This window comes from Dipodomys spectabilis, unplaced genomic scaffold, assembly GCF_019054845.1.
Source record: "Dipodomys spectabilis isolate Male_0828 unplaced genomic scaffold, ASM1905484v1 ptg000178l, whole genome shotgun sequence".
Lineage (NCBI taxonomy): Eukaryota > Metazoa > Chordata > Mammalia > Rodentia > Heteromyidae > Dipodomys > Dipodomys spectabilis.
The window spans coordinates 10,466,435-10,493,030 of record NW_024870855.1 but is presented as its reverse complement, the minus strand read 5'-3'; the positions used below and the strand labels follow the sequence as shown (position 1 = coordinate 10,493,030).

Here is a 26,596-nt window from a genome sequence, read left to right as displayed (position 1 = left end):
TTTCCTGTGTTTATTTAGTAAGCATGTGAACGTTAGGTCTTCTTTGCTGCCCCTTTAATTCTTAAAGGTCTAACGTTAGTATTCATACACTAAAATATCTTCCAGAAGTGGTACGTGAAATTGAAATGAGTGTGGACGATGATATCAATAGTTCGAAAGTCATCAATGACATCTTCAGTGATGTCCTAGAGGAAGGTGAGCTGGATGTGGGAAAGAGCCAGGAGGAAGAGGACCAAGTGGAAGGCGAGAACACTGACGAGCAGGAAGATGCTCTCAACATCTCCTCCATGTCCCTACTTGCTCCCTTAGCACAGACGGTGGGCGTAGTGAATCCTGAGGTGAGATGCCAGGAGGCCCTGGCATAGATGATTTGAGTAATGTAGGGATAACACCATTCCTTTTTGGTTGATGCTGCTCTTTAAGAGAATATAAAAGGCTTCACTTGTACCTTGTGAGCTCTCTCCTCTCCTGCTCCTCTCTCTCTTTCCTCTCCCCCTCTCTCTGCTTCTGACTGTCAGTCTCTGTCCCTCCCTCCCTCCCTCCCTTCCTTCCTCTCTCCCTCCCTCCCTCCCTCCCTCCCTCCTTCCCTCCCTCCCTCCTATCATGAGGCTAGAACTCAGGACTTAGACCTTGTTCCTGAGTGCTTTCACACAAGTTTTGAGCCACAGCTCCACTTCCATCTTGTGGGCTTTAGATAATATTGCTCAATGGGCTGTAATCCTGCTGTGGCATTTACTCATTGTTATTTCTCCCTTTGGTGTCATAGTCTCCTGATCTAAACTAGGTTAATCATTATGCCTGCATCAAACCAGTATTGAACTGCATGTGTGGGACTAAAACTCTCTGAGAGCCATTAGTAGCTGTAGATCAAAAGAAATTGAGTAAACTGCTCCTCTGGAGCTTGGTTCAATTAGGTCTACTATCTATATATCTATGTCTCCCTGTATCTATCTATGTGTCTATTTATTATTTTTGTGCTGCTGCTAGACTGGCGAGGGTGATTTCTCTGAGCTTTTTGTAGTCAAGGCTAGTGCTCTACCAACCTGAGCCACAGTTGCACTTCCTGTTTTTTGGTGGTTAATTGGAGATAAGAGTCTCAAGGACTTTCCTGTATGGGCTGGCTTTGAACTACAGCCCTCCGATATCAGTGTCCTGAGTAGGTGGGATTATAAGTTCCTAGCTAGATTTATTTTTACAAAGAATATCCTGTGTTGCTTATTCATTTGCTTTTTCCTGTGTGCTTATTCATTTGCTTTTTCACAAATTTTCTCATTTTGCTTTGTTTTTATTACTTATTTATGACTTATTGAATTAATTTATTTTCTCAAGATTAAATAAACAAATTATTTGGAAACAGTTACTAGCCTATAACTGATAAGCATTAATAGATGCTGTACATAACTTCACCAATATTTGAATGCTGAGTATGGTGGTTCTCTTCTGCACACTCAGCACATGGGAGCCTAAGGCAGGAGAGTGGCAAGGTTCAGGCCAGTCTAGGTACAGATTGGAGGAATCTATCTAAAAAACAAAATGGCAAAAATGGAATATCTAATAAAGTTGAAAAAAAAATATCTTTTTTCCTATAGAGTTTTGTCTCCTCACCTAAACTGGAATTGGAAGACCCTAGCCTCAGTGATGAAAGTCCCAAGCCGGGAAAATTCCAGAGAACCCGAGTCCCTCGAGCTGAGTCTGGTGATAGCATTAGTTCTGAGGACCGAGGCCTTCTTTACAGGTAAGGATATAGGGGAGGCATGCACTCACTCAGGGTCATAGTCTACATGGATAATTTTGTTCATAACTCATCTGTATCAAGTTTGTAATAACTTTTCAGCCTCTTTTCACCAAAGGGCATCTCCATGCTGGTGAAATGTTTACTATTATTGTCAGATTCTGCTGATACATTCAATAGGATTATTTTCAGTGTGTTTTTGGACTTCTAACTATGATTTTTTTCCCCCTGAAGCATTGATGCTTATAGGTCTCAGAGGTTCAAAGAAACAGAGCGCCCTTCAATAAAGCAAGTGATAGTTCGGAAAGAAGATGTTACATCAAGATTAGATGAAAAAAAGAATGACTTTTCTGGTCACATTAATATCAAACAGAAGATGCAGGTATGTGCTTCTGTGTGGAGGTTGTGAATTCTACTGTGTGATATTCATGGCCCTATTCCATTCCTCCCTGCACCCTGATGTCTAGAGTGGTGTCTGACACAGAAAACTTCACAAGCCACTCTGGAATTCAGTTTATTTCCAGAAAGGTACTCTTGGAAGCTTGTTTCATATTGTTGAGTGATTGTTTAAACATGTCTGCCATAAATATCTTTCAGCTATGACTATTAAAATTGAACAACAGTGAAGTGTAAAATTTATTATGCCTCTCAAGGTTTTTTTTTTGGGTCCGGTCGTGGGGCCTGAACTCTGGGCCTGGGCGCTGTCCCTCAGCTCTTCAGCTCAAGGCTAGACTCTACCACTTGAGCCACACCGCCACTTCCGGCTTTTTTCTTTTTTGCTTATGTGGTGCTGAGGAATCGAACCCAGGGCCTCAGGCATGCAAGACAAGCGCTCTACCACTGAGCCATCTTCCCAGCCCCCCTCTCAAGGTTTTTTGTCTGAAAGAATGCCAAGTTTTAAAAAATATATATTAATATATATATATTATATATATTTTATATATTTATTTGCCTGTCTTGGGGGCTTGAACTCAGGGCCCTGGGTACTGTCCCTGAGTTTTTTTTTTTTTCTTTTTTCTCAAGACGAGCACTCTACCACTTGAGCCACAGCACCACTTCCCGCTTTTTTTGTTCATATAGTACTAAGGAACTGAACTCAGGGTTTCATGCATGCTAGGCAAGCACTCTACTACTAAGCCACATTAGATAATTTTAAATTTATACTTTGTTAGACATAGCCTTGATTATAATTTTAATAAGCATCAGTTTGAAGTCTCTTCACAGAGAAGAATGTTTATAGTTTAGCCATGTTAAATGTTTTTGCTGTGTACTATAAAAAGTTGAGCAGTGAAACTATTTTGCCTTTACTCTGAAAAATTTGGAAGTTAATCTGGTTAGATTAGTAAGAATAAAATGTGAGCTGTACTTACAAGTATGGACTTTTTCTTCCTCTCTGGTTTCCCTAGGAGCTTAATAATGAAATAAATCTACAGCAGACTGTGATCTACCAAGCGAGCCAGGCCCTCAACTGCTGTGTTGATGAAGAGCATGGGAAAGGGTCCCTGGAGGAAGCAGAAGCCGAGCGACTTCTTCTAATTGCAAGTAGGTGTCACACCAGAAACAGTTTCCCAAAGGCCAGCCAGGTATAACATGTCCTCGGATATAGTTAGAAGTCTTGAGTCTTAAAGATTCTGGAAATCTTTTCCTAATCATCTGTTTCAGTTGAACAGCTTATTCCTTGTACTTATATAAACTGAAATATTTCCATGTAAAATAAATTGTAGTTTACATGAAAAGTAAAAGCATCTTCATTTACATTCCTGTTTGTCTCTATCCCTTTAGATACATGTACAGTTAAAACAACTCAGATCAGTTTTGTTGTGATGTGTGGTTGTAGTGGGGCATGCTGGAAGGAAAGACACAGGATCTCATCTAGGAAAAGGGATAAACAGTTGGTGTTGTAGTTATGAGGACTTGGTAAATAGATGAGTAATTTGACCAAATACCTAACACCAGTCATCTTTGGTCTTAAGTATAATTACTGTCTCAGTGCCCTTTCTTGAATAGGCAGACATGTAAGAAAAGTTGCAGTTTTAACATTTGGAATAATATTCACTTGCATATTTCTGCCTAGCTGAGAAGAGAACACTTCTGATTGATGAGCTGAATAAACTGAAGACTGAAGGGCCTCAGAGGAAGAACAGGGCTGGTCCTGCATGCCAGAGTGCATCTGTCGCCTCAAAGGGATCCATCACTTTGTCAGAAATCCGCTTGCCTTTGAAGGCAGATTTTGTCTGTAGCCTGGCTCAGAAACTAGGTATGCTGATTTTGAGTTCCTTCTAGACCACAGACTTAACCTAGATTGGATATGGACAAGAGAAGTACATGTAATACATATATAAAGACACAATGCTCTTCAGTACTTTTTATCATAGTTGGTGCATAAAAGCGAAGGTACGTTTAATAGACAAGATAGGCCATGCTGCAGGGGATATGGCACATTTTCTCCTAAGATGATATTCTGACAGAACGTGCCATTTGACTTAAGTTAGTCAAGAGTACTGTAGAAGCATATGATTTATTGTACTTCCTCTGTTTGAGTTAAAACTCAACATGCTAGGCCAGGCCCTCGTGGCTCATACCTGTCATCATAGCTACTCTCAGAATGCTGGTATCTGAGGATCATGGTTCGAAGCCAGCCGGGGCAAGAAAGTCTGTCAGACTCATATCTCCAATAAACTACTCAGAAAAAGCCAGAAATGGCACTGAAGCTAAAGTGGTAGAGTGCTAGCTGTGAGCAAACATTTTTATGTAAGTCAATTGAAGTATGATTATTCCTTTGGTCTTCCAGAATGCTGGATAGCTGGTCTGATTTTGTTTGTGTAATTATGTAATGTGATTATTTCTTCCAGATGCAGCAAATTACTATTATTTAATTATACTGAAAGCAGGAGCTGAAAATATGGTAGCCACACCGTTAGCAAGTACTTCCAACTCTCTCAATGGCGATGCCCTGACATTCACAACTACATTTACGCTGTAAGTGCATCAGGCGTTGGCTTGTTTAGACATGTTTTCATTTAATAGAGTTAACACAGTTAACTCTAAGCACATAGGTGACATTTAATACCTTTTATGGTGCTCTGATGGAACTCAGGGCCTCATGTGTGCTAGGCACGTGCTATAGCATTGAGCTGCGTCCCAGCCGTGACAATTCCTAGAATGCTTTATGTTCATCTTGTATAATGCAGCCTTCAAACTCTTGTAAGTTTCTGATGGTATTTTTTCCATGTGATTGTAGATATTTAGTATTTTTAAGTATTGTATAGATTAGATCTGCACTACTTTTTTTTGGTCCTGGGGCTTGAACTCAGTGCCTGGGTGCTATCTCTGAGCCTCTTGTGCTCAAGGCTAGAGCTCTACCACTTGTGCCACAGTGCCACTTCTGGTTTTTTTTTGAGTAGTTTATTGGACATAAGAGTCTCATGGACTTCCCTTCATAGGCAAATGTGATCCTTAGATCTCAGTCTCTTTATTTTTATTTATTTATTTATTTTGGGTCCGGTCGTGGGGCCTAAACTCTGGGCCTGGGCGCTATCCCTCAGCTCTTCAGCTCAAGGCTAGCGCTGTATCACTTGAGCCACAGTCCCACTTCCGGCTTTTACTTATTTTTTTGGGGGGGTGATCTCAGTCTCTTGAGCAGCTAAAATTATACATGAGCCACTGGTGCCCAGCTGCACCATAAATTTTATACCAGAGTTAAATCTTATAATGTACTCTATATCTAGTCTTAATACAAAGATATTCATATTTAGTGTTAGATTTATTTTGAAATAACTAAGTCAAATCTATACTTGTATTAGATATCTTGAGTTACAAATTCTGAGGAAAATATTTCCGTAAGAAAAAGAATCTCCTTGTCTTACCAACTTTTATTGTGTTTAGTTAAAACCACAATGGATTCTTTTATTCTCAGAGCCCCGAAATAGTTCTTTGGTATTATTTTTAGAGACATAACTTAGTTTTTGTTCAGTTATATTTAATGCTTTTTTTTTTTTTTCCAGGCAAGATGTGTCCAATGATTTTGAAATAAATATTGAGGTTTACAGTTTGGTAAGCAGTTAAGCATTTCTAAAATAACCAATTGTGTGTTTTTCTTAACATTACATAACACATTTTAAGCTAATAATATTTTGGGTTTATGAATAGGTACAAAAGAAAGATTCCTCGGGTCCTGATAAGAAGAAAAAAGCATCAAAGTCTAAGGTGAGAATGACAGAAGTCTAGTGAAAATATTACAGTCAGAAATATTATTGATCATATTAATTTGATGGGTGTTTTGGAGTGACAAGTCCCTACTCTTTGCTTATTGCCCTGTGTAGTGTGACTACTACATGTGGGTTAATCAGATGGTGCAGGTCCTAAATGGTACGCTTAAATGGACATGTGGCAGCTAACGTTTAAAAAGCTGCTAAACCCTCCACTGATGCTCTTACTAAATTATCTACCACGATGTGGTTATGTGCTCACTTGTGCAGGGTAAGGGTAGAGCCAAAGCTTAGCCCCATCTTTCTGGTCCACTCTTGTTTTCCTCCTCTCATGAACATCTTTTCTCTATTCTGACTTTTTGTTGGAAAGAAAAAATGAGAAGAAAATTTTATTTATTTATTTATTTTTTCCTTTTTTCTTATTGTGAAAATACTATACAGAGGGGTTACAATTACATGGGAAAGATAATGAGTACATTTCTTATCAAGCACTGTGGCCTCCTCCTTTGTTTCCCCTTCCCCATCCCCTCCTTTCCCCACCCTCCCACCCAACCCTCCCCCCCCACCACCAAAGTTGTAACGTTCGTTTCGACATAATGACTTGTATATCTCATTGTTGCAGTGGGTCCACCTGTATCCCTATTTAAACGATTTGTTTTTTCCCTTCCCCTCCACAAATTATAACAACATCAAATACAGTGAAAGTAGGGATTATACCGTGGGGGAGGGACATACAAAAACAACAAGGAAATAATCTTATGAATGTGTTAGAAACAATCGCATGAAAGAAAAAAAACATTTGAATACATATCTTAGGGTTCATTTCCCTAACATTAACTTAACTGACCTTTTCTGCTTGACTCAGTCATATACTAACAAATAGCATCTGTTAAAAACTTTTAATAAGGTAGTAAGGGTTAAGAAAGTAATAGAAGGTGTGAATTTGGTCACAGCACATTACATGCATGTATAGGAATACCACAATGAAACTCTTTGTACAATTAATTTTCATTAATAAACAGAGAAAAAGTATGTTGGGAAAGGCTTCATAAAGGACTTAAATATGATCTAGTCATATTTATTGTTTATATGAGAATATTTGTTGTTTTTAAACTTTGAATCACAATATTTAATAGGAAACAAATTATACTATCTTTTCTTGTAGACTATTACTCCAAAGAGACTCCTTACATCTATAACCACAGTAAGTATATATATATATATTTTTTTTTTCGGTCATGGGGCTTGAACTCTGGGCTTGGGCGCTGCTGTCCCTCAGCTCTCCAGCTCAAGGCAAGTGCTTTGCTGTTTGAGCCACAGCGCCACTTCCAGTTTTCTGGTGATTAATTGGAGATAAGAGTCTCAGGCACTTTCCTGCCTGGGCTGACTTTGAACCGTGATCCTCAGATCTCAGCCTCCTGAGTAGCTAGAATTACAGGCGTAAGCCACCTGTACCTGGAGTAAGTATAATTTTTAAGAAACTGAGTTCTCTTGAGTTTTCTTCATCTTGCACATATAGTTAGACATTTATTATTGAGTTCTAAATAACCAGTGCAAAGAAGATCTTTAAAACATACTAGTAAGTTCTAGTGAGTTCTAACACTTGGGATATAGAGGATTGTGAATTGAAGGCTAGCTTGGGCTAAATAGCTGGACTCTGTCTTCAAACAAATAAGCAAAGCGACATCAGTGGAGGAAATATTCTCAATATTTTTGTAGAGGAAACTTTGTGTGGAATGTGGTTCTTGTAGTAGTGTTACAGTCTTGTACATAGTATTTAAATCTTCATATCAAATCTTCATATGCCTTTATTTTCTTTTTAGAAAAGCAACCTTCATTCATCAGGTAAGTGAATCCTAAACTATATGAAACTTTGAGAAGAATCATGCACCATCTTATTTATGGGTGTTTACCTTGCTTTATGGTGTTTACTTTGGTTTGCTTTGGGATGATATTTTCTATTCAGGCTTTCTTAGTGTCATGAGAGATTACTGCTAGCATAGCATACAGCTTGCTCACATGCATTTCAGGCACCATATAGATGATCTTATCATTGAGTACATGAGTGATCCTAGTCCTTGGCAGCCCCTCCCCCTTGTCCTGTACATTTGTTTTGTACCATCCACAATGCATTTACTTTTCACCATTCTGATCGGGATGGGCCCTGCATTGTGTCAGAAAAGCCAGGAGAAAGGGGAGGATGATGGGGCTGGTTTCACTTAACTCCTTTGGGCTGTGGGTCTCTTTCCCTCTGGCATAGGAGAGTGACTAAGAAGATCTGGGCAGTAGATAGCCTCTGGTTAATTCTGCCAGCCTGAATGTTAATAGTAATGAAGTATTTCTATACCTCTTATGGGAAAAATCTTTTGAATGTCTCATGTTTAGGTTCTGTTTCTTTAAAGACTCAACCATCACAAATGTTAAGGAGCACATGTACCTTATTGAAAACTTCTACATAGTTTTTTTTTCATTAGGAAATGCTGGTGTTGTATTGCCCCACATTTAACAAGGAGGAAAATGAGGCAGTTTGATATCATTCTGTTGGGATAGAGTGAGGATGGTTATTAATTTGGAGAAAAGTCATGGGAACTAAAGCTAATGTCCTCTCCTTGCAGTCCTGGCCAGCCCAGGAGGCCTCCATGCTGTGCGAACCAGCAACTTTGCCCTGGTTGGGTCTCACACTCTGTCTCTGGCCTCAGTAGGACATACCAAGTTCGCATTGGACAAGGTAATCCACATTTGTTTATAAGTGTCTAGTGTCATTATTACATTTAATTTTAGAAAAACCAGGTAAGGGGCTGGGAAGGTGGTTCAGTGGTAGAGCACTTGCCTTGCATGCATGAGGCCCTGGGTTCAATTCACCAGCACCACATAAGCAAAAAGAAAAAAAGCCGGAAGTGGCGCTGTGGCTCAAATGGTAGAGCGCTAGCCTTAAGCTGAAGAGCTGAGGTACAGCGCCTGGGCCCAGAGTTCAGACCCCACGACCAGGGCCCCCCCCCCCCAAAAAAAAAAAAAAAAAGAAAAACCAGGTAAATGAAAATTCCACAGTACTTGCATGTATTTTGAATCTTTGGTTGAAAAGATGTTATATGAGTTCACTGAAACAATACAGTTTTAATATTGGAAATATTTCTCTTGTGTTTTAATTCTTTGTCACTTCTGAGTAAAGAAGTATTATTTCTTGCATTTAGATGTTAAATTTACAGTAACTTGCCTAGTTGAGCTGATATTTTGGATTTCATGTGGATTTAATTTCTGAGGTGTGGGAAAGATACATTTGTCTTTTAGAAAAGTCGTTTGGAAGCTAGGTGACTTCTTCCCCATACTTCCTCCTAAAATAAAGGCTTCAGAATTCAGACCTGTATTTTACTACTTTAAAAAAAAATTTTTTTAAATTTTATTACTTTTGCCTGGGTTTCTGCCATAATGTAACTAACTGAACTTACATCTAGCAAGACCATTTGAAGGAGTGACAAAGCCAGAGGCAGTGGTATTCTTTAATTATCTTAAAACTTTTTCATTATCATGTAATTGTGCAGTGATATTTTAACAAATATTCACATAGTATACTGATCAAATCAGGGGAATTAGTATTTCCTTCTCCTAATTTCTGTGTGTTGGAGCCTTGGAGCTCTTGTCTTCTAACACTAGGTAAAGGCTACACAGTAGTAGGTGCTAAGGAACTCTTGTCTCCCTGCTGTGCTGTAGACCACTAGAGTTCAGTCCTTCTACCTCACTGTTGAGGTACTGGTACAAAGGCTCCCTCCATCCTTCTCCCTCCCCTTCTCTGCATTCAGATTGGCTTTTTAAATCTGCCTGAGAGATACATTATTATAAGAGATTTCTGCAGGGCCAATATAGATATGAAGCCCTATAGAGAATAGAAGGCCTGGTTTTAACATCTCTTATTTTCCCAGTAGGAAATAATGTGTTAACAAAAGCAATCTAACTTTAAAATTCTATGAAATGTTTTCTTTTAATTAACAAAAAAGCTGACTGTATTTGGAATTTTGACTACTCAGTAGTGTATTAATGTATTTTAACATGTTAATTTCTAAAATTCTAGGTAACTTTTTTTTTTAGTAGTTCAGTTAGTTTTACAAGTTGAGTGATCCTGAGTCTTTTTTTGTTTGTTTTAGATAAATTATGATGTAAAAGAGCGAGAGCTACTGAGCTATTTGTTCCAGGAAAAGGTTGCTGTTATTTTCTTTGCTTGAAACTAATATGTTTAAGAAACTAGTTCTTAATTTTTTGTTCATGTGTGTTTGTTTCACTAACTACTCTTATGTATCTTTTGTTATTTGGGATAATTAAGGACATTATTCTTACTTGGATCTTACATATGACCATCTTTTTTCTCCACTCAGAATGCTTTATGGCTCCCTTTCATACTCCTCCATTTCCCATGCATGCTTGAGATTGGGGTTTTCTCTGTGTTCTTTCTTCCATTTTATAATTCTTTAATGTTCTGTATTCACTTCAGTATTGATTTTTCTTTCTGAGTACCCATTAGAATACCAAATTAGTAACACTGTTTAAAACTAAAATTGTTCAATATTTCTGACTTCCCACGTACTTCAAGAGGTACTGGTGATACCTTAAATACTAGTAGAAAACCTGTATAGTCCAGATTGGCTAATTTATACATGGTTATATTGATGAGACTTTGTATTAGTGCTAAATTTATGCTGAACATAAACATTTTAAATATGCTTATAAAGATCAATTACAAGCATTCTGCGAGATTCTAGGAATACTAATTAACAAAATGCTGGGCAGTGTTTTTATTTTAAATTCTTTAGAGAATATTTGGGATTTATAAATTACATAAATACAAGAACTGGAGTTCTTGTTTTTCTTACTATGTATTGTCATGTAGCTAAGTTATACATATGTAAGAGATTTCATTAATCTTAAAGTTGAGATTGCAGTGACAAATTTTAAATATGACTGTTCTTTTGGAAGTTTTTGGCACATTTTAATTCAAAATGTCATCCTAAAAATAACATTAATTATACTTCCATTTTAAAGTAACTCCTTCAAAATTACAACTTAAATTGCCAGCTACGTGACTGAATGCAAAATCAAATCAGCAAACTTAATTGGTTATCTTTTACTCTTAAGCATTAAGTCAAATAGTGGACAATTGCAATATAATTTTATGAGCAATGGGAAAGCAGAAATGTATTTAAGTAACTTGTGGTTGTTGTGTTTGTGTACTGAAGATGACATTTTCTTTTTAGTTACTGTGGAAATGTGAGACCTATGCTAGAAGGTTCTGGTTTAATTGACCTTGAGAGATGGGGCAGTTCTTCCTTGTCTACAGATACTGCTGAGTATGAGGGGAGGGTTTGTTTATTGTACTGGGGCCTTGTCAGGAATTCCTGAGCCAGAGAGTTACAGGGTTATCTCTAAGATCATCCACAATGGAATTTCTGTGGGACTTGATGCCATCTGCTTGCTCTCTAGATTGATAGCACCAACAATAGATTACTATCTTACTAGAGCTTTTAGATGCTGAAGTTAAGCGTGGCATCCGAGAGTATAAATACTGAATTTCATACCCTCTGTTTCAGTAGGGAATCCAACATAGTCATCTTTCTGTACTTTGATGGAAAATGAGAAAAGGAGGTCCCAAAGTTCATTTTCTGACTTAAAAAACCTCTTACAGAGGAAACTTTCCTTTTAGAAAACAGAGACCTAAGTAAACAACTATTGAGAACTATAGAATTTGGGGGTTAGAGGTACACTGCTTTAGACTCATCTGCCTAAAGTTTATGCCTGCTAGGCTGTGTAGTTGTTAATAGTGCCCTTTCATTTAAAACCATGCCAGCATATAGTTTATTACACCATCACCCTGGTCATAGGTTGCATCTTACAGCTTTAACAATACGGTAGACTCTTGGTACCAACAGGTTTACAGTTATGAAGTAGTTAGTCACAGAGTATGAAATTTCTTTTGCCCTATTTGTTCTTTTTTCTGGAACTGCAGCTAAGCATACATTAGACTGAGTCATTTTCCTACAATTCCATGCACATTTATGTCTTCATTTCAGATCATTTCTAGTGACTTGTTTTAAAGTCCACCTACCCTTCTCCTGATGCATCTAGTGAATTTTTCAATCAGATTTTTTAGTTCTTAAATTTCCATTTGTATCTCTTTCACAACTACTTTGTCTCTGCTGAAATTCTCTATCTTTTCACTTTTGCTTATTTTCCCCCCAAATGTTCTTAATATAAGTGTCCTCATGGTCTAATTCCAGATCTGTGGATCTGCTATTGACATTTCTCTTGATAAACACCACATTTTTTTTTTTTACTTGTCCAAGACCAGGACTGGAACTTGGTATCTGACACTTTCACTTATTGGCTGCTGCTCTACGACCTGAGCCATGCCTCCAACCCCTTGGGTTGGATCTTTTTTTTCACATTTCCTTGCTTTTTCACATCTTGTAATTTCCCCCCTCATTACTATAGACCAGAATTTATGCTGTGGAAGAGCAGTAGGGACTGAAGTAGACAATAACTTGTTCTTTGTCTCTCAGCAGTTTGGAGTAGGGGGTTGATCACTTTGATCTACTCTTAAATTGAGCTTTGATTGGGCTTTTCAGCAGATGTCTGGAGAATGAGGTTAGGTCCTATCCTTGAACATTACTTTGATCTCTTAGGACTGTGGGTCTGTAAGAGCTTTCTCTGGTTGGGTCATTAAAGGGTTAGCTCTGCTTGCAGAAGTTACTAGCTGTAATAAGCTTATACCTCTGCCAGGCTTTGTCCTTATTCCTTGCTTGCATCACCTAGAAAGTGCTTATTTCTTATGGGAGTTTGCATAGGTCTTTGATGGCTTTCAGAAAGGTAAGTCTGGCTTTTGAAGTTTCTCTGGTAGCTTTGTGTTGTTCTTTAGTAGAATCTTTTGTGAATATTCCTATCTTTACTGGAAGTGGAGTTCTGAGCACCAGTGGGAGTGACTTTCTTTTTTTTGGGGGGGGGGTGGTCTGGTCGTGGGGCCTGAACTCTGGGCCTGGGCGCTATCCCTCAGCTCTTAAGCTCAAGGCTAGCGCTCTACCACTTGAGCCACAGGGCCACTTCTGGCTTTTTTTCTTTTTGCTAATATGGTGCTGAGAAATCGAACCCAGGGCCTCATGCATGCAAGGCAAGTGCTCTACCACTGAGCCACCTTCCCAGCCCCGGGAATGAACTTTCTATAGCTACTTCTAGGGATGTGCAGTGGGATGAACTCAGTGGACAGAACTAAGAATAGTTTTAAGTATGCATCTTTCGCTCTGCCTGGTAGATCAGCCAGTATGTACAGTAAAGTGTCATTGCATCATGACAGCACTGGGATGAGGCCGACCCAGACCTTATTCATGCTAGACTTGGACAGTTCTTGCAGAGAGACCCAACATTAGCTTTCCCATGAGCTGCGAAGTAGCATACTTCCACCCTGTCTGCACTGCAGATTTGAATTGTATGTGGAGTACATTGCTTTGGAAATCTCCTAGAAGTAAAATGGTGCAAACATCAAGAGAAAGCTACACCATGGCATATATTAGCACTATGTTGTGATACTAAAAGGCAAAATAGCTCTTAGAGTGAAGTGAGTGTATATTTGTATGTGTGTGTGTGTGTGAAGTCTAGGTTAGACACAATGAGTTGATATCCTAATAAACCCATCATAAGTTGAAAATGTATTTTATCCACGAAAACTACTGGACATTGCAATTTAGCCTGCATTACCTTAAGCATGTTCAGAACACTTAATCTAAGTTGAGAAAAATCATCTAGCATAATGTCTATTTTGTAATAAAACACTGGCCTATGTAGTGTATTCAATTCCTGTATCCAAATCTCTCCCCTCAAAAGGAAAAACAAAAAACACACTGGCCTATGTAGTGTATTCAATTCCTGTATCCAAATCTCTCCCCTCAAAAGGAAAAACAAAAAACAACAAACTGTTGACAGAGACAACTGTAGAGTGCCAGTAATTTACCTTCCTGATTGGTTGACTGGAGATGGTTTAGGTGCCCAGCATCCCTGAAAAAATTTCAGAGTGCACATTCGCTTTTGTACCATTGTAAGAATTTTTTTTTCTTTTTCTTTTCTTTTTCTTCTTCTTTTTTTTTTTTTTTTTGGCCAGTCCTGGGGCTTGAACTCAGGGCCTGAGCGCTGTTCTTAAGCTGCATTTGCTCAAGGCTAGCACTCTACCACTTGAGCCACGGTGCCACTTCTGGCTTTTTCTGTTTATGTGGTACTGAGGGGTCAAATCTAGGGCTTCATGCATGCTAGGCAACACTCTACCACTAAGCCACATTCCCAGCCCTGTAAGAATGTTTTCTTACATGTTTAATTTTTTCCATCAATAAAGCTTTGTTATTTTATAACAAAATGATATGCAATTAATCTATAGCATCAGAAAGCATATGAGATGGAGGGGAGCGCACAGTCACAGAACACACTATTGCATGGCTGCTCTATGTGAGCTCAATGAAGTTGTGACATCATTGTGTTCAGTTTGCTACAGAAACCTTAAATGTAAAATTCAGTGACTACAGCTGTATCCCAGCATGACACAGATACTCTCATGGCTTCCTTCAGTCATCCTCAGGCCCATACCAACTTTGGCTTCATTTCTGTCACCACCTTGATTTTGCTCGTCCTCAAGGACAGGTTCACATATGTGTATTCTTTAGTGTGACTGAAGATATTTTTGAGATAGTTTTTCATGTTGTCTGTATTAGTAGTGCATTTTTGTTGTTGTTGATATATTGAGGTAAAGTTTATATTACAGAAGTAGTAATTTTGAAATGATCAGTGTCTGTTCATAAAGACAGTGTTGTGCAAGCAGCCATCCCCTCTGTTAGTTCTGAGACATTTCCTTGCCCATTTCACCTGCCTAGCCCAAACAACCACCAAATAGACACTCTGTTTTTATGGATGAATGTATCCTGAGTATTTCATATAAAAACACAGTAATAGAACATGTGACCCTGATGTCCATCTTCTTTGTGTGTTTTAGGGGTACATTCATGATATAGCATGCATTAGTGTTTAATCCTTTTTATGTCTGAGTAATTGTCTATTGTATGTTTATACCACATTTTGTTTCTTCATCTGTTGTTGGTATTTGAGTTGTTCCTGCCCCTTGGCTGCTGTGATGTGTGTACATCTGATTCATTAGCTGTATTAGTTCTTTTGGGCCTATATCCAGGTATGTGATTGGTAGTCAAATAGTAACTCAGTTTAATTTTTTAAAGGTCTCCCTCCCACACCGTTTTCCTCAGTACCTATGACATTTGATGTTGACTCCAGGAACATGGCTCTTGTTTCTCCATGCCACCACCAGTGCAAGTTCTTTATCTCCCTTTTAAAAGTTGTGACCATCCTGGTCAGTGCAAAATGTCATCATTGTGGGTTTGATTTGCATTTCCCTAAGGACTATTGACACTGAGTATCTTTCCATGTGTTGTTGGAAAATATAAACAAAATGTCTTTTAAGGACTTCTTCCAAACAGGTTGAGTTGTTTATTTGAGTTATCTTGTTTTTGTCTTTGGGGTTTTGTTTTTATGTTCTCTTGTTGCTGAGTTCTTTGGATGCTGTCAAAAAAGCACTACTTAGCTCTGTGAGTCACAGTGAAGATGGGAAGGTAAACAGCACTGTGAGGCCCAGACTCCATTGTTGTTGACAAGTACTAAGAAGTGGGATTTATATGGTTACATGGTAGTTTGTTTTTAATTTTTGTAGAGCGTCCATATTGATAGGTGTTCAGTTTTGGTTTTTTGAAAGAGTCTTACTAAGTAGCTGAGGCTGCCCTTGAACTCACTATCCTCCACTTAGGCGAGAATTGCAGAAGTGTACCATTACAAGTCAAAAAGGTTTTTAGTCTTGATGAGGTCTAGTTTATTTTTTTCTTGTGTTGCTTGTACTTTTATTCACATAACAAAATTAATTGCCAAATCCATCATAAAGTTTTATTTCTGTCTTTTCTTGAATTCTGTAATTTTTAGCTTATAATGAAGTCACTATCCCTCGTGAGTTAACTTTTTTATATGGTTTGAAGGAGAAGTCAAACCTCACTCTTTACATTGAGTGTCCAGTTTTCTCAACACTGTTGAAGATCACTCTTTCTTTAAATGATCTTGGCACCCTTGTCAAAAATCAATGGATGGTTAGGTGGATTTATTTTAGGAGACTGAATTCAGTTTTGTTTATTGCCTATCCTGTGCTGGACCAGAACCATGCTATCTTGACTACCAGTGCTTTGAATTAATATTTGAAATTATGATTCCTTTAGTTCTCTTGTTGTTCTTTTTCTTAAAGATTATTTTGGTTGCTGTGGTTTTTTGCAATTTCATGTGAATTCAAGGATTGATTTTCCTGTTTTTGAGTTTGTTGTTCCTTATTTCTGGGTAGAGTTATATTGTATGAATATGTATTTTATGAATGATACTATATAATAAATTGTATTACAGTGGATTTATCCAGACTTGTATTCAATTGGGTGCATTCTGGTGATGGTGAATGAATAGGCACATGTATTTGATTCTTAAATCTGTGTTGTCTTTCTCATATTAATTTGGAGCTTAGGACTTTTGGTTTTGTCAAGTGATACCTTTAAATGCAGTTACTCTTCAAAGGCATTTGTTGCTAAGGAAGCAGTGGCTTTGGGGCCATATCTTTTACATTCCAGCTTTAGAAAATGATGTGTTTCAAGGAGTAATATTTCTGTGTTCATGATTTATACATGTTTTATCAAGAAAAATAATACTTTGAAACTCTTGTGCAAATAATTGACCTGCTTTCTTCACAGGTGCCCTTTTTATCTTCTTTGGAGGGTCATATTTATTTAAAAATAAACTGCCAAGTGAATTCAAGTGTTGAAGAAAAAGGATTTCTCGTAAGTAACATCTCTAATCCTACCTATCTTCCTTCTGTCCTGTGAACTCTAGGTTTGGGGCTCTGTAGGAATGAAGGTCTATGTGATCCCACGATGAACCAGCTCTGTGATGATTTGCTTCATGCTACTCACTGTGCAAATGCAGGAATGAAAGATAACTCTCCACTCAGGGTTGGGTTAAACAAAGTGAGCAGGGACACACATTACAGTAGGAGAAGGCAAAGGAGAGTAAAGATGGGTGGTCAAGAATAATGAAGCTACTAGAGGAAGCAACTTCTGAACTGTTGAGTAAGTTAGCCAGGAGGAAAGAGAGGAAAGAGGGTCATTCTCCTTTATAGACAATGGCCCGGGGTCCTCCTTCACACCCTCCTCCCTCCCCAAAGGAAAGATGGGAAGGCACACTTGTAGCAGGTGTTTGGGATAGTGAAAGCTTAGCATTTGGTGGTGGTGGCTGGGAGGAGGAGGGTTTAGCTACAGAAGATGGACCTTTTAAAGAATTTGGACACTGTTCTGAAGCTTATGAGTTCTTATTATAGAGTTTGAAGCAGAGGAAATCATCACAATTGGGATTTTCTTTTTACTTTTAAGTCATTCAAAATTAATATTCTTATGGTCCTTTCAGAATTTAATCTTTTTTTTCATGGGAATTCTTTGCTTTTAAAATGTATTTATTTGTAAAGATTTTATTACGTAGTTGTTCAAAGAGGTTACAGTTCCATAAATCAGATTATGAATACAATGTATCTTGATCCATTACCCCTTCCATCTTGATAATTCTTCTTGTCCTAAGTAATAGTTTAAAATTATTTTTTGACATTAATATCTGCATAAAGAAATCTGTAGAGTGACAGACGTTTTCGTCCACATTTAGAAATACAGGAGAAACCTGAGCATCTTTACACACAAATGTGTGGGTTTAATAGGCCAAGAGATTGAAGATGGGGCATAGATCTAGAGTAACTCCTTGAGGAGTGTCATGAGAGGAAGAAATGAGCCTAGGCCACAGGTTACAAGAATTGCCCTTTTCCCATTATCAGAGAAGGACGGGGGAGGGATGATGCATAGAAGATTGTGGGCATGGTGAAGCTCTATGACATAAAATCTGGTGGACAGAGGGATGGTACCAATCAGGTTGCAGTTGCTATCAGTGCAGGAAGAGACCTGGACTTCAGCTGGGTAAAGTGGTTTCTGATGGACACTAGGAATTCATTGTAATGCTTGTCCTTTCTTTTTAGCTTTCCACTGTAATCCAGCAGGTGGCACTAGGTAGTCTTGCAAAACGTGTGGTTGGTTTCAGTTTGTTTTAAACAGAATTAAGATCTAAACTCCATATTTAGTGTCTTACGTTTTAATATAAATATTTTCCTATTTCATTGTACACACGTTTAGCAACAGATAGCTGGTTCACTTGCATATAGTTTTTGAACTGTGCTCCTATGCACTCCCTCTTGCCGCCTAGTTATTTATTTATTTATCTATTTATTTATTTTTTCTATATATATTTTTTAATTGTGAAAATACCATACAGAGAGGTTACAATTACTTGAGTAAGGTAATGAGTACATTTCTTATCAAGCATTGTTGCCTCCTCCTTTGTTACCCCTTCCCATCCCTTCCCAGCTCCCTCACCCTTCCCAGCTCCCCGCCCCCTCCCCCACGCCAAATCATTTTTGTACATCTCATTGTTGCAATGGGTCCACCTGTATCCCTATTTAAACAATTTGTTTTTCCCTTCCCCTCCACAAATTATACCCATATCAAACATAGTGAAAACGCGTTATACTGTAGGAGAGGGGCATACAAAGCAACAAAGAAATCATCTTATAAATATGTTAGAAACAATAGCAAGAAAGAAAACATTTGAGTCCTTATCTTGGGGTTCATTTCGCCTAACATCAACTTATCTGACCGTTTCTGCTTGTCTCAGACATATACTAGTTATTGCAAATAAGGGAAACCGTGGGACCTATGTTTCTTTGCGCCTGGCTTACTTCACTTAATATAATTTTGTTGTATTCCCACTCAGAGCAATAAAGTAGTTAAGAGCTCTGGACTGCTATGCACTACCCTTAAAGAGCAGGTGCTTTAGTATTCCAGTCCCCAGTACAAAGCAGAGGTCCTGATCGAAAGAAAGCTGCTTGGTTCACTTCTCTTCCTGCTGGGCCAGGGCCAGAGGGAGGAGGAATCCAGTAACCTGAATAACAGGTAAACATAGACACAGGAGGGAGCCAGTGAGTCATCTATTAACTTTTGTGCTTGAGATGAAAATAACAAGATTTCTTCTTGACTGGGTTGCCCAGGCATGGCTTGGGGAAAGAAAGGAGGAGAAAAGGGTATTTTTAAATGTGCTGAGAATGGCACCTCTCACAACACACGCCAGCCACATCAGGTTAGGTTGTATTATCAATCAGCTACTGCAGAGAGGAAAGCAGTGGTGGGTTGCTGATGCCAGGGGACTCAGGCCAATGACTGTCATTGCAGATGTCTGCAGGCACCCGCAGAATGGTTGTGTCCCACCAGGAAAACTGTGTATTTGTGACAGAGAACATGAGGACCACAAAGCCTAGAATAGACTCCACTCGGGCCCTTGCTACCTCTGTTACATCATCGTCACCTGTTTACCTTGCTTTGTTCTTTACATAAAACTTCCTAAAGTAGTTTTTAAAATCATCAGTGAGGATTGGAATAGAAGTTAGGGCTCTGATGAACTGCAGCTGAAAGCAGTGAGGCCCCCTCAGCTCTGCCTCTGCTGTGTAAGTGGAAGTTAGTCCTTGGACAAAGCCGATGTGTCCTCAGTGACTCTCTAGAGCTCCGAGTCCACATGACTACTACTCTTACTAGAAGATCACTTGCTTTCCTTAGGCCCCAGCTGCACAGATCTGACTTCAGAGGATGCTCACTCCATGTGTGGGGAGTAATGGGGAGGTAAAAGGCTCAAGTATGGCTTTACCATTGTGTCCATCCAGGTACCTCGTCATCCCTGACTCCTTCTGGTCCCCTTAGAAAACTCAGTACAATGTTGTTTTGATTTTCATTTCTTTTATGGCTAGGGAAGTTGAGCATTTCTTCATGTGTTAATTGGCCATCCTTATTTCCTCTTCAGAGAAGTTTCTCTGTAAGTCTTTAGCCCACTTATTAATTGGGCAGTTGTTTCTTTGAGGATTTGTTGTTGAGGATTTAATTTTTTGAGTTCCAGGTATATTTTAGATATGATGTCCTTGTCTGTTGTATGGCTAGTGAAGATCTTCTCCCAATCTGTGGGCTTTCTATTGATCTTGCTAGCTATGTCCTTTGCCATGCAGAAGCTCTGCAATTTCATGCAATCCCATTTGTCCAACCTTTCTTTGATTTGTTGTGTTTCTGGGTCTTTATTCAAGGAGCCCTAGAGTTTCTTCTATTCCTTCTTGTAATGTTTTCAGGGTGTCTGCTTTTATTTGAGGTCTTTGATCCATTTGGAGTTGATTCTGGTGCAAGGTGATATATAAGGATCTGTCTTTAGTTTTCTACAGGTGTTTAACCAATTTTGTCAGCACTATTTACTGAAGAGGCTGTCTTTCTTTCATTCTATTGTTTTAGCTCCCTTATCGAAGACTAAGTGGCTATTGGTCTGTGGGTTCATTTCTGGTCTTCAGTTCTATTCCATTGAGATTCTACCTCACCCCAGTTAGAATGGCAATAATCAAGAAATCTAATAACAACAGGTGCTGGAGGGGATGTGGCCAAAAAGGAACCCTACTGCATTGTTGGTGGGAGTGTAAACTTGTTCAACCACTTTGGAAAGCAGTATGGAGATTCCTCAAAGACTATACATAGAGCTCTCCTATGACCCAGAAATCCCACTTTGGGGCATTTACCCAAACAATCACAAACAAGGCCCTACTAAAGCTACCAGCACAACTATGTTTATTGCAGTATTATTCACCATACCTAAGATATGGAACCAACCCAGATGACCCTCAGTAGATGAGTGGATCAAGAAAATGTATATTTATACAGTGGAATTCTATGCCTCCAATAGAAAGAGTGGCACCGCCCCATTTGTTAGGAAATGGAAAGACTTGGAAAAAAATATATTAAGTGAAGTAAGCCAGGCCCAAAGAAACATGGGTCCATGGTTTCCCTTATTTGCAATAACGAGTATGCATCTTGGATAATCTTACCAGACAAGCAGAAAAGGTCAAAAACTATGTACATATGACCATATAAGATGATGCTAAGTGAAATGAACCCCAAGGGAGGGACACAAGAAGTTTTATCTTTGTTGCTGTTGTTTTTAATGTACTATGTGATTTTTTTTTGTTTGTTTCTTTTGTATGTTCTTCCCTCATAGTATAACTCCTGTTTTCGCTGTATTTGATTCTGGTGCTCTGCCTCTTGTATGTTCATTTTTCTAATTTGGGGAGGGGAAGGGAAATGACAAAATGCTGAAACAAGGATACAGGTTGACCCATTGTAACAATGAGCTGTACAAGACACTATGTTGAAAATGAACTTTACAACTTGGTGGGGAGAGGAGCTGAGGAGATGGGGTGGGAGGGGATAGGAGGGGAAAAACAAAGGAGGAGGTAACAATGCTTGATAGGAAATGTACTCATTACCTTATGAATGTATCTGTAACCCTTCTGTACAGTATCTTTACAATAAAATATATATTAAAACAAAAAACTCAGTGCAGTCTTCTCTAGGAAGACCAATCTACTCAGAATCATTTTACTTTATTTTCCTCTCTGGTGCATGATTAAGGATCATTTGATTATGGATCAGGCTTGGAAAAGTTTAGGTCCAAATATATTAGGGGTTATGTGGATGTCCTTAACTGCTTGTAGATGACATTGAAATGCATTTCTGATGTGCCCAGCCAGAAGTGTTCATTACCAAGGTAAAAGGCACCATTAAAATCCTTGATTTCAACATGAAAGAGGACACAGCTGAAATTTAACATGCTGAATCAGCACCACGGGTTCTAAAGCCTGCCTTTCAATTGACTTTTCCAGACCATATTTGAAGATGTTAGTGGTTTTGGTGCCTGGCACCGGCGGTGGTGTGTTCTTTCTGGAAACTGTATCTCGTACTGGACGTACCCGGATGATGAGAGGAGGAAGGTAATCTAAATAGTCAGTGGTGCACGTTGACTTCCATGGGGTGTTTTTGCACATGACACCCTGCCTGCGTGAGACCTGTGGGAGTGCTTATGCACATGTATGTGCTTCGATAGATGTCCTATATCCTGTATCTATTACTCTTAACACACTCCCAGGTGTATGTTTTTCTTCTTTCCTCTTGAAATAGTCATAATGTTTTTTGCTGACATGTGTTTATAGACAGCAGCTAATATTTTTAGTTGGAAATGTATGAAATTCAATTTGGTATTATTAAAAGATAGTATCTGTGCCATAAAACGCACTCCTGTCTAACTTGAATTCTCCCTTGTCTCCCTTGTTCCTGTTTGCTGCTCTCCCTGGCCTCTGCTGATCACTGTGCCATCAACTCCATGTGTGTAGGTTCGACATATAGAAGTGATATGTGGTATCTGTCTCAGATTCCACATTTAGCAATGACATCATGCGTTATATGTCTTGGGCTGAGTAGATCCCACGGTGCATGTACTATACTCAGTTTGTTACCTGCTGACGGCCACGACCAGCTGCTGCTCCTAGTGATGCTGCCATGTACATTCAGTGCTGACTGCTATTGGACAAACTGATTTTAGTTCCCTTGAGACCAGGCACAGTTGTAGGCTGATCAGTGCTTCCACAGAGGAACCTCCACACACTTTTCCAGATTTGCTCAGCTGTACAGAGGGGTTGATTTACTGTGTCCTCACCAATAATCATTATATTTTGTTCTTAAGATAGTACCCAGTCTACCAGGTGTGAGGCAATGCCTCCTCGTGGTTTTGAGTTGCATTTCTTGAGGACTGGAGTTGGTTATTTGTGTCTTCTTTTGAGAAGTATCTGTTCCATATCCCACTTTATTTATTTATTTATTTTTGGGCATAGTTGGGGCTTGAAATCAGGGACTGAATGCTGTCCCTGAGTTTTTGAGCTTTTGTGACCCAAGTTAGTGTTCTACGGCCTGAACCACAACTACACATCCTGCATTTTGGTGAGAGAGTCTTATGGACTTTACTGTCAGAGCTGGCTTTGAACCATGATCCTCAGATCTTAGCTTTTGAGTAGCTAGGATTATACGCATAAGCTACTAGCACCCCAGCTACCTTGACCATTTTATAATAGAGTTATTTGGTTTCTGATTGTTAGGCTTTAACTTTTAAATAATGGCATTTTAAACTAATTTGTTCCAACTTAGACATCACTTATTGCTTACTGACTTAAATAGCCTTGTTTCTTTTCTACTAATATTTTGGAATTTATTTCTAAAGAATCCCATAGGAAGGATAAACCTGGCCAATTGTACCAGTCGTCAGATAGAACCAGCCAACAGAGAATTTTGTGCAAGACGCAACACTTTTGAATTGATCACTGTCCGACCACAACAAGAAGATGACCGTGAGACTCTTGTCAGCCAGTGCCGGGACACGCTCTGTGTCACCAAGTATGTAGTGACCCATTATTATTTCTGTCAACTAAATAATTGCCCACTTTCTTCTTATCATGGCAGACTGTTTCTGTTTTGTTTTTTTCTTTTCCCCTAGCAGTGGTATAGGGAAATATAGACCTGGGTGAGAAATCTGAGTTCTTGTTTTGTTCTTCTAGGAACTGGCTATCAGCAGATACTAAAGAAGAGCGGGATCTCTGGATGCAAAAACTCAATCAGGTTCTTACCGATATTCGCCTCTGGCAACCCGATGCTTGCTACAAACCTATTGGAAAGCCTTAGATGTGGACATCTCCATTCCAAGGATAGGCTTTGAACAATGCCCTCAGAAAGCTCTTAAGAGCATCAGGTTTGCTTATTGGATTTTATGCTTTAACGGAAAGGGTTTGTGCAAATATTCACTACATATTATACAGTATTTATGTCTTTTGTATGTAAAACTACAATTCCTTTCTCTTGTCATTCATAGGTGATTGGAAGTCAGTTCATTATAGTTGATTTTTGTAAAGTCTAAGTCCTAGTTTCCTCAAAGAATTCTAATTAGTTATTTACATCAACATATTTTTGTAAAAAGTAAGGCATTATGAGCTGTCTTCTAGGAGCTGTGGGTCTTGAAATAGCGGGGTGGCAGACAGAGACCTCTAGCTGCTGTAGTTTTCCCAAGAGGTGATCATGCATTGGTTACCTTAGATTTCTTACTAGAGTTCGAAGGAAGACTTCTATGGGACTTTACAGAAACATTTTTTGATAATGGAGATGGAACTTCTTCACAGTGAGTTTGTTAGTGTATCCTGAGGCTGCCTTTAAGGATGTAGACATAGGGGATGTGCAAGTTGGTAATAATTACCCCATTTACGTTTACAGTTACTGTTCTACAGTGTGTGCACATTTTTTTTTAATAGAACTTCAGCCTTTATCAAAACACTTATTTTTGCCATGCAGCTGATAGACTCTCCAACATTAATTAGCATAGTAATTCCTAATGCTTCTGCTGCACAGACAACATAAATTGCAGAACCTTTTTATAAAAAGGAGTCAACTTTTTCTAAGCTGCTATGGACTTACACTTTGTTTGCCAAAGTTCTTGTCTACTCTTTTTTTCTTTTCTTCCACATCATATATATGATAGAGTCTAGAAGCCTATTTTTAAATCATTAAAATAAAACTATTATCGTATATTACCTTTTAAAGCCTAATATCTTTTTTAATTTAAAAATATTATAAAGAATATATGAGTACACTTGGGATTTCTTCCCTGTATCATTAAAAGTTATTGATGGTTTCATCTATAAACACTAAATTCTGTCATCTGTCATTTCTTACTCATTCAAGTGTATCTTTTCTTATGTATATTATACAAATGTGTTTTATGACCTCTTACCTAAATAAATAATTGTAAATAGTTGAAGGAATTGGTTATTTAAGAAATGGTGTTTGTGGTTGACTGCTCTACATGTGCATGCTGAGACTGGTGGCTGCTTTTATGTACTTTTTTTACTTATTTTTTTGTGGTACTGGGATTTGAACTGAAGGCCTCATACTTGCTAGGCAGTCATGCCACTCCTCCGCCTGTACTTTGGGAGGGGGTAGTTGGTGTAAGTACTTAGCAGATATTGGTGGTGATGACATCAGCCAGGTTGGATGGGGCTGATTGGGAGTTCCCTAGTATTAAAAATGTTTTTGTGCATTTTCCCATATTTCCTAACATGCAAATCACATAGACTATGTGTATACTTAAAAACATTTATATGATTATGTTCAGATATGCTTTATTCATGCTGTTTAAAGCAAACAAAACAACATGAGTACCCCAAGAGGTAACTGTATTCTGGTACATATAAAACGTTCAGTTCATGTTTGGAGATATTTAGGTTTAGGTGATTATGAAACATGGAGTTAGAAGCCCCTCAAACAACACTGCCCTGATGATTTAGCATCATCTCTGTGCAAGTGGAGGAGATGATCTGGATGTGTGAGATGAATGAAGAATTGAGAAAAGAAGCTCTGCTCTTTAGGGAAAAATTGTGGAGAAATTGTGACCACAGTCACAAAGCAGTTTAATGAAAATATGAACTCAAATGCAACCATTAATTCAATAAAATGACTCATGTAAAAATCAGGTAAAGCCACAAAGGAAAAAGCATAGATTTGATTGTATAAAAGAAGCCCTGCCTTACAAATATTTATAAATACAAAACACAGGCAATGGGAGAGGAGAAAATATTCACAGCATACTTCATAATGAAAGAATCAATGTACACAATATAGGAGAGCTCCTAGTCTGGTCCGCATGACTCGAGTGTCTGGTGAGTACCAGGCCTTATCCCTGGTGTGGAACTTCATCTTTATCCCAGTGAAATCTTTGGTACTTCACTAGGGCTGAATTTAGCCCCGGGTCTACCCAGGTGTGAATGCTCTGGCATTCACAGACCTCATCATTATATTGTGATACTTCTGTTAGCAAGACAAAGAAAAATTAACTTAAAAGAAAGGGGCAGTAGGGGAGTAGGAAATTCATATCTACAAATACAAAGAGCCACAAATACATAAAAATTGAAAACCAATGAACAAAAAGTCAAATTGAAGCAGCCATGGTTTATTGACCCACAAGATGGAAAGGAAAGGTAGTAGTTCTGAGGACCGGAAAAAAAGAAATCTTATTCTTGTTGAGAATAAAAACTGGTAAAAATCTTGAAGAACAGTTTGTTAGTTTGCATGAATCTGTGCTAACAACCAAGATCCTAATTTGAGGTCGAACTCATGCATCAGAGATGTTACTTGGGTTAAACTACTCAGAAATCCCAGAGCATGGTAATTGGCGGGAGAGGCCTGCCATACCCTACCGCCTCAGGTCTCGCTGGGGACACCAGCTCTTTGGCCTGGAGTGATGGAACTCTAAACTGTTTCCAGTTATCTCACTTTTCAGAGCCCTTAGATAAGGAAATATTCCCATTTTTATGCCCTGCTTAGTGGTGTGGCTTTTGTAACTTCGTGGAATCTTGCCAAACAAATCCTTAAATTCTAAGTTTATTTACAGTAAACAACCTTAACTAGCCACATCCCAAGGATAGCATTCCATAGGTTAAAAAGTCCTCATAGCAAATTTTCATTTATTTAACCAGTCCAGTTTGCAAGGCATTTAGGTATGTCATCTATTTTCTTTCTCTAGAAACAGCTTAGCTGTTTAATTCCATGTCTTCACTCTT

General features: G+C 38.6%; 1 protein-coding gene across 2 annotated transcripts in view; it reads left to right on the top strand.

Moving 5' to 3' along the window:
• Anln (anillin actin binding protein) overlaps positions 1–24,790 on the top strand; it is a 46,002-nt gene extending 21,212 nt beyond the window's left edge. Inside the window, exons 10-24 of one of the 2 annotated variants that reach the window (XM_042695144.1) lie at positions 106–338; positions 1,590–1,735; positions 1,967–2,114; positions 3,139–3,274; positions 3,807–3,989; positions 4,585–4,711; positions 5,737–5,785; positions 5,882–5,938; positions 7,106–7,144; positions 7,764–7,785; positions 8,556–8,668; positions 16,746–16,832; positions 21,827–21,934; positions 23,215–23,387; positions 23,549–24,790. In XM_042695144.1, the coding sequence (XP_042551078.1) occupies positions 106–338; positions 1,590–1,735; positions 1,967–2,114; positions 3,139–3,274; positions 3,807–3,989; positions 4,585–4,711; positions 5,737–5,785; positions 5,882–5,938; positions 7,106–7,144; positions 7,764–7,785; positions 8,556–8,668; positions 16,746–16,832; positions 21,827–21,934; positions 23,215–23,387; positions 23,549–23,672 (1,745 nt within the window). In that variant the 3' untranslated portion in view covers positions 23,673–24,790. Of the gene's footprint in view, positions 1–105; positions 339–1,589; positions 1,736–1,966; positions 2,115–3,138; positions 3,275–3,806; positions 3,990–4,584; positions 4,712–5,736; positions 5,786–5,881; positions 5,939–7,105; positions 7,151–7,763; positions 7,786–8,555; positions 8,669–16,745; positions 16,833–21,826; positions 21,935–23,214; positions 23,388–23,548 lie in introns of both variants that reach the window. The other variant, XM_042695143.1, reaches the window with a different exon arrangement.
• Positions 24,791–26,596: the final 1,806 nt, after the last annotated feature.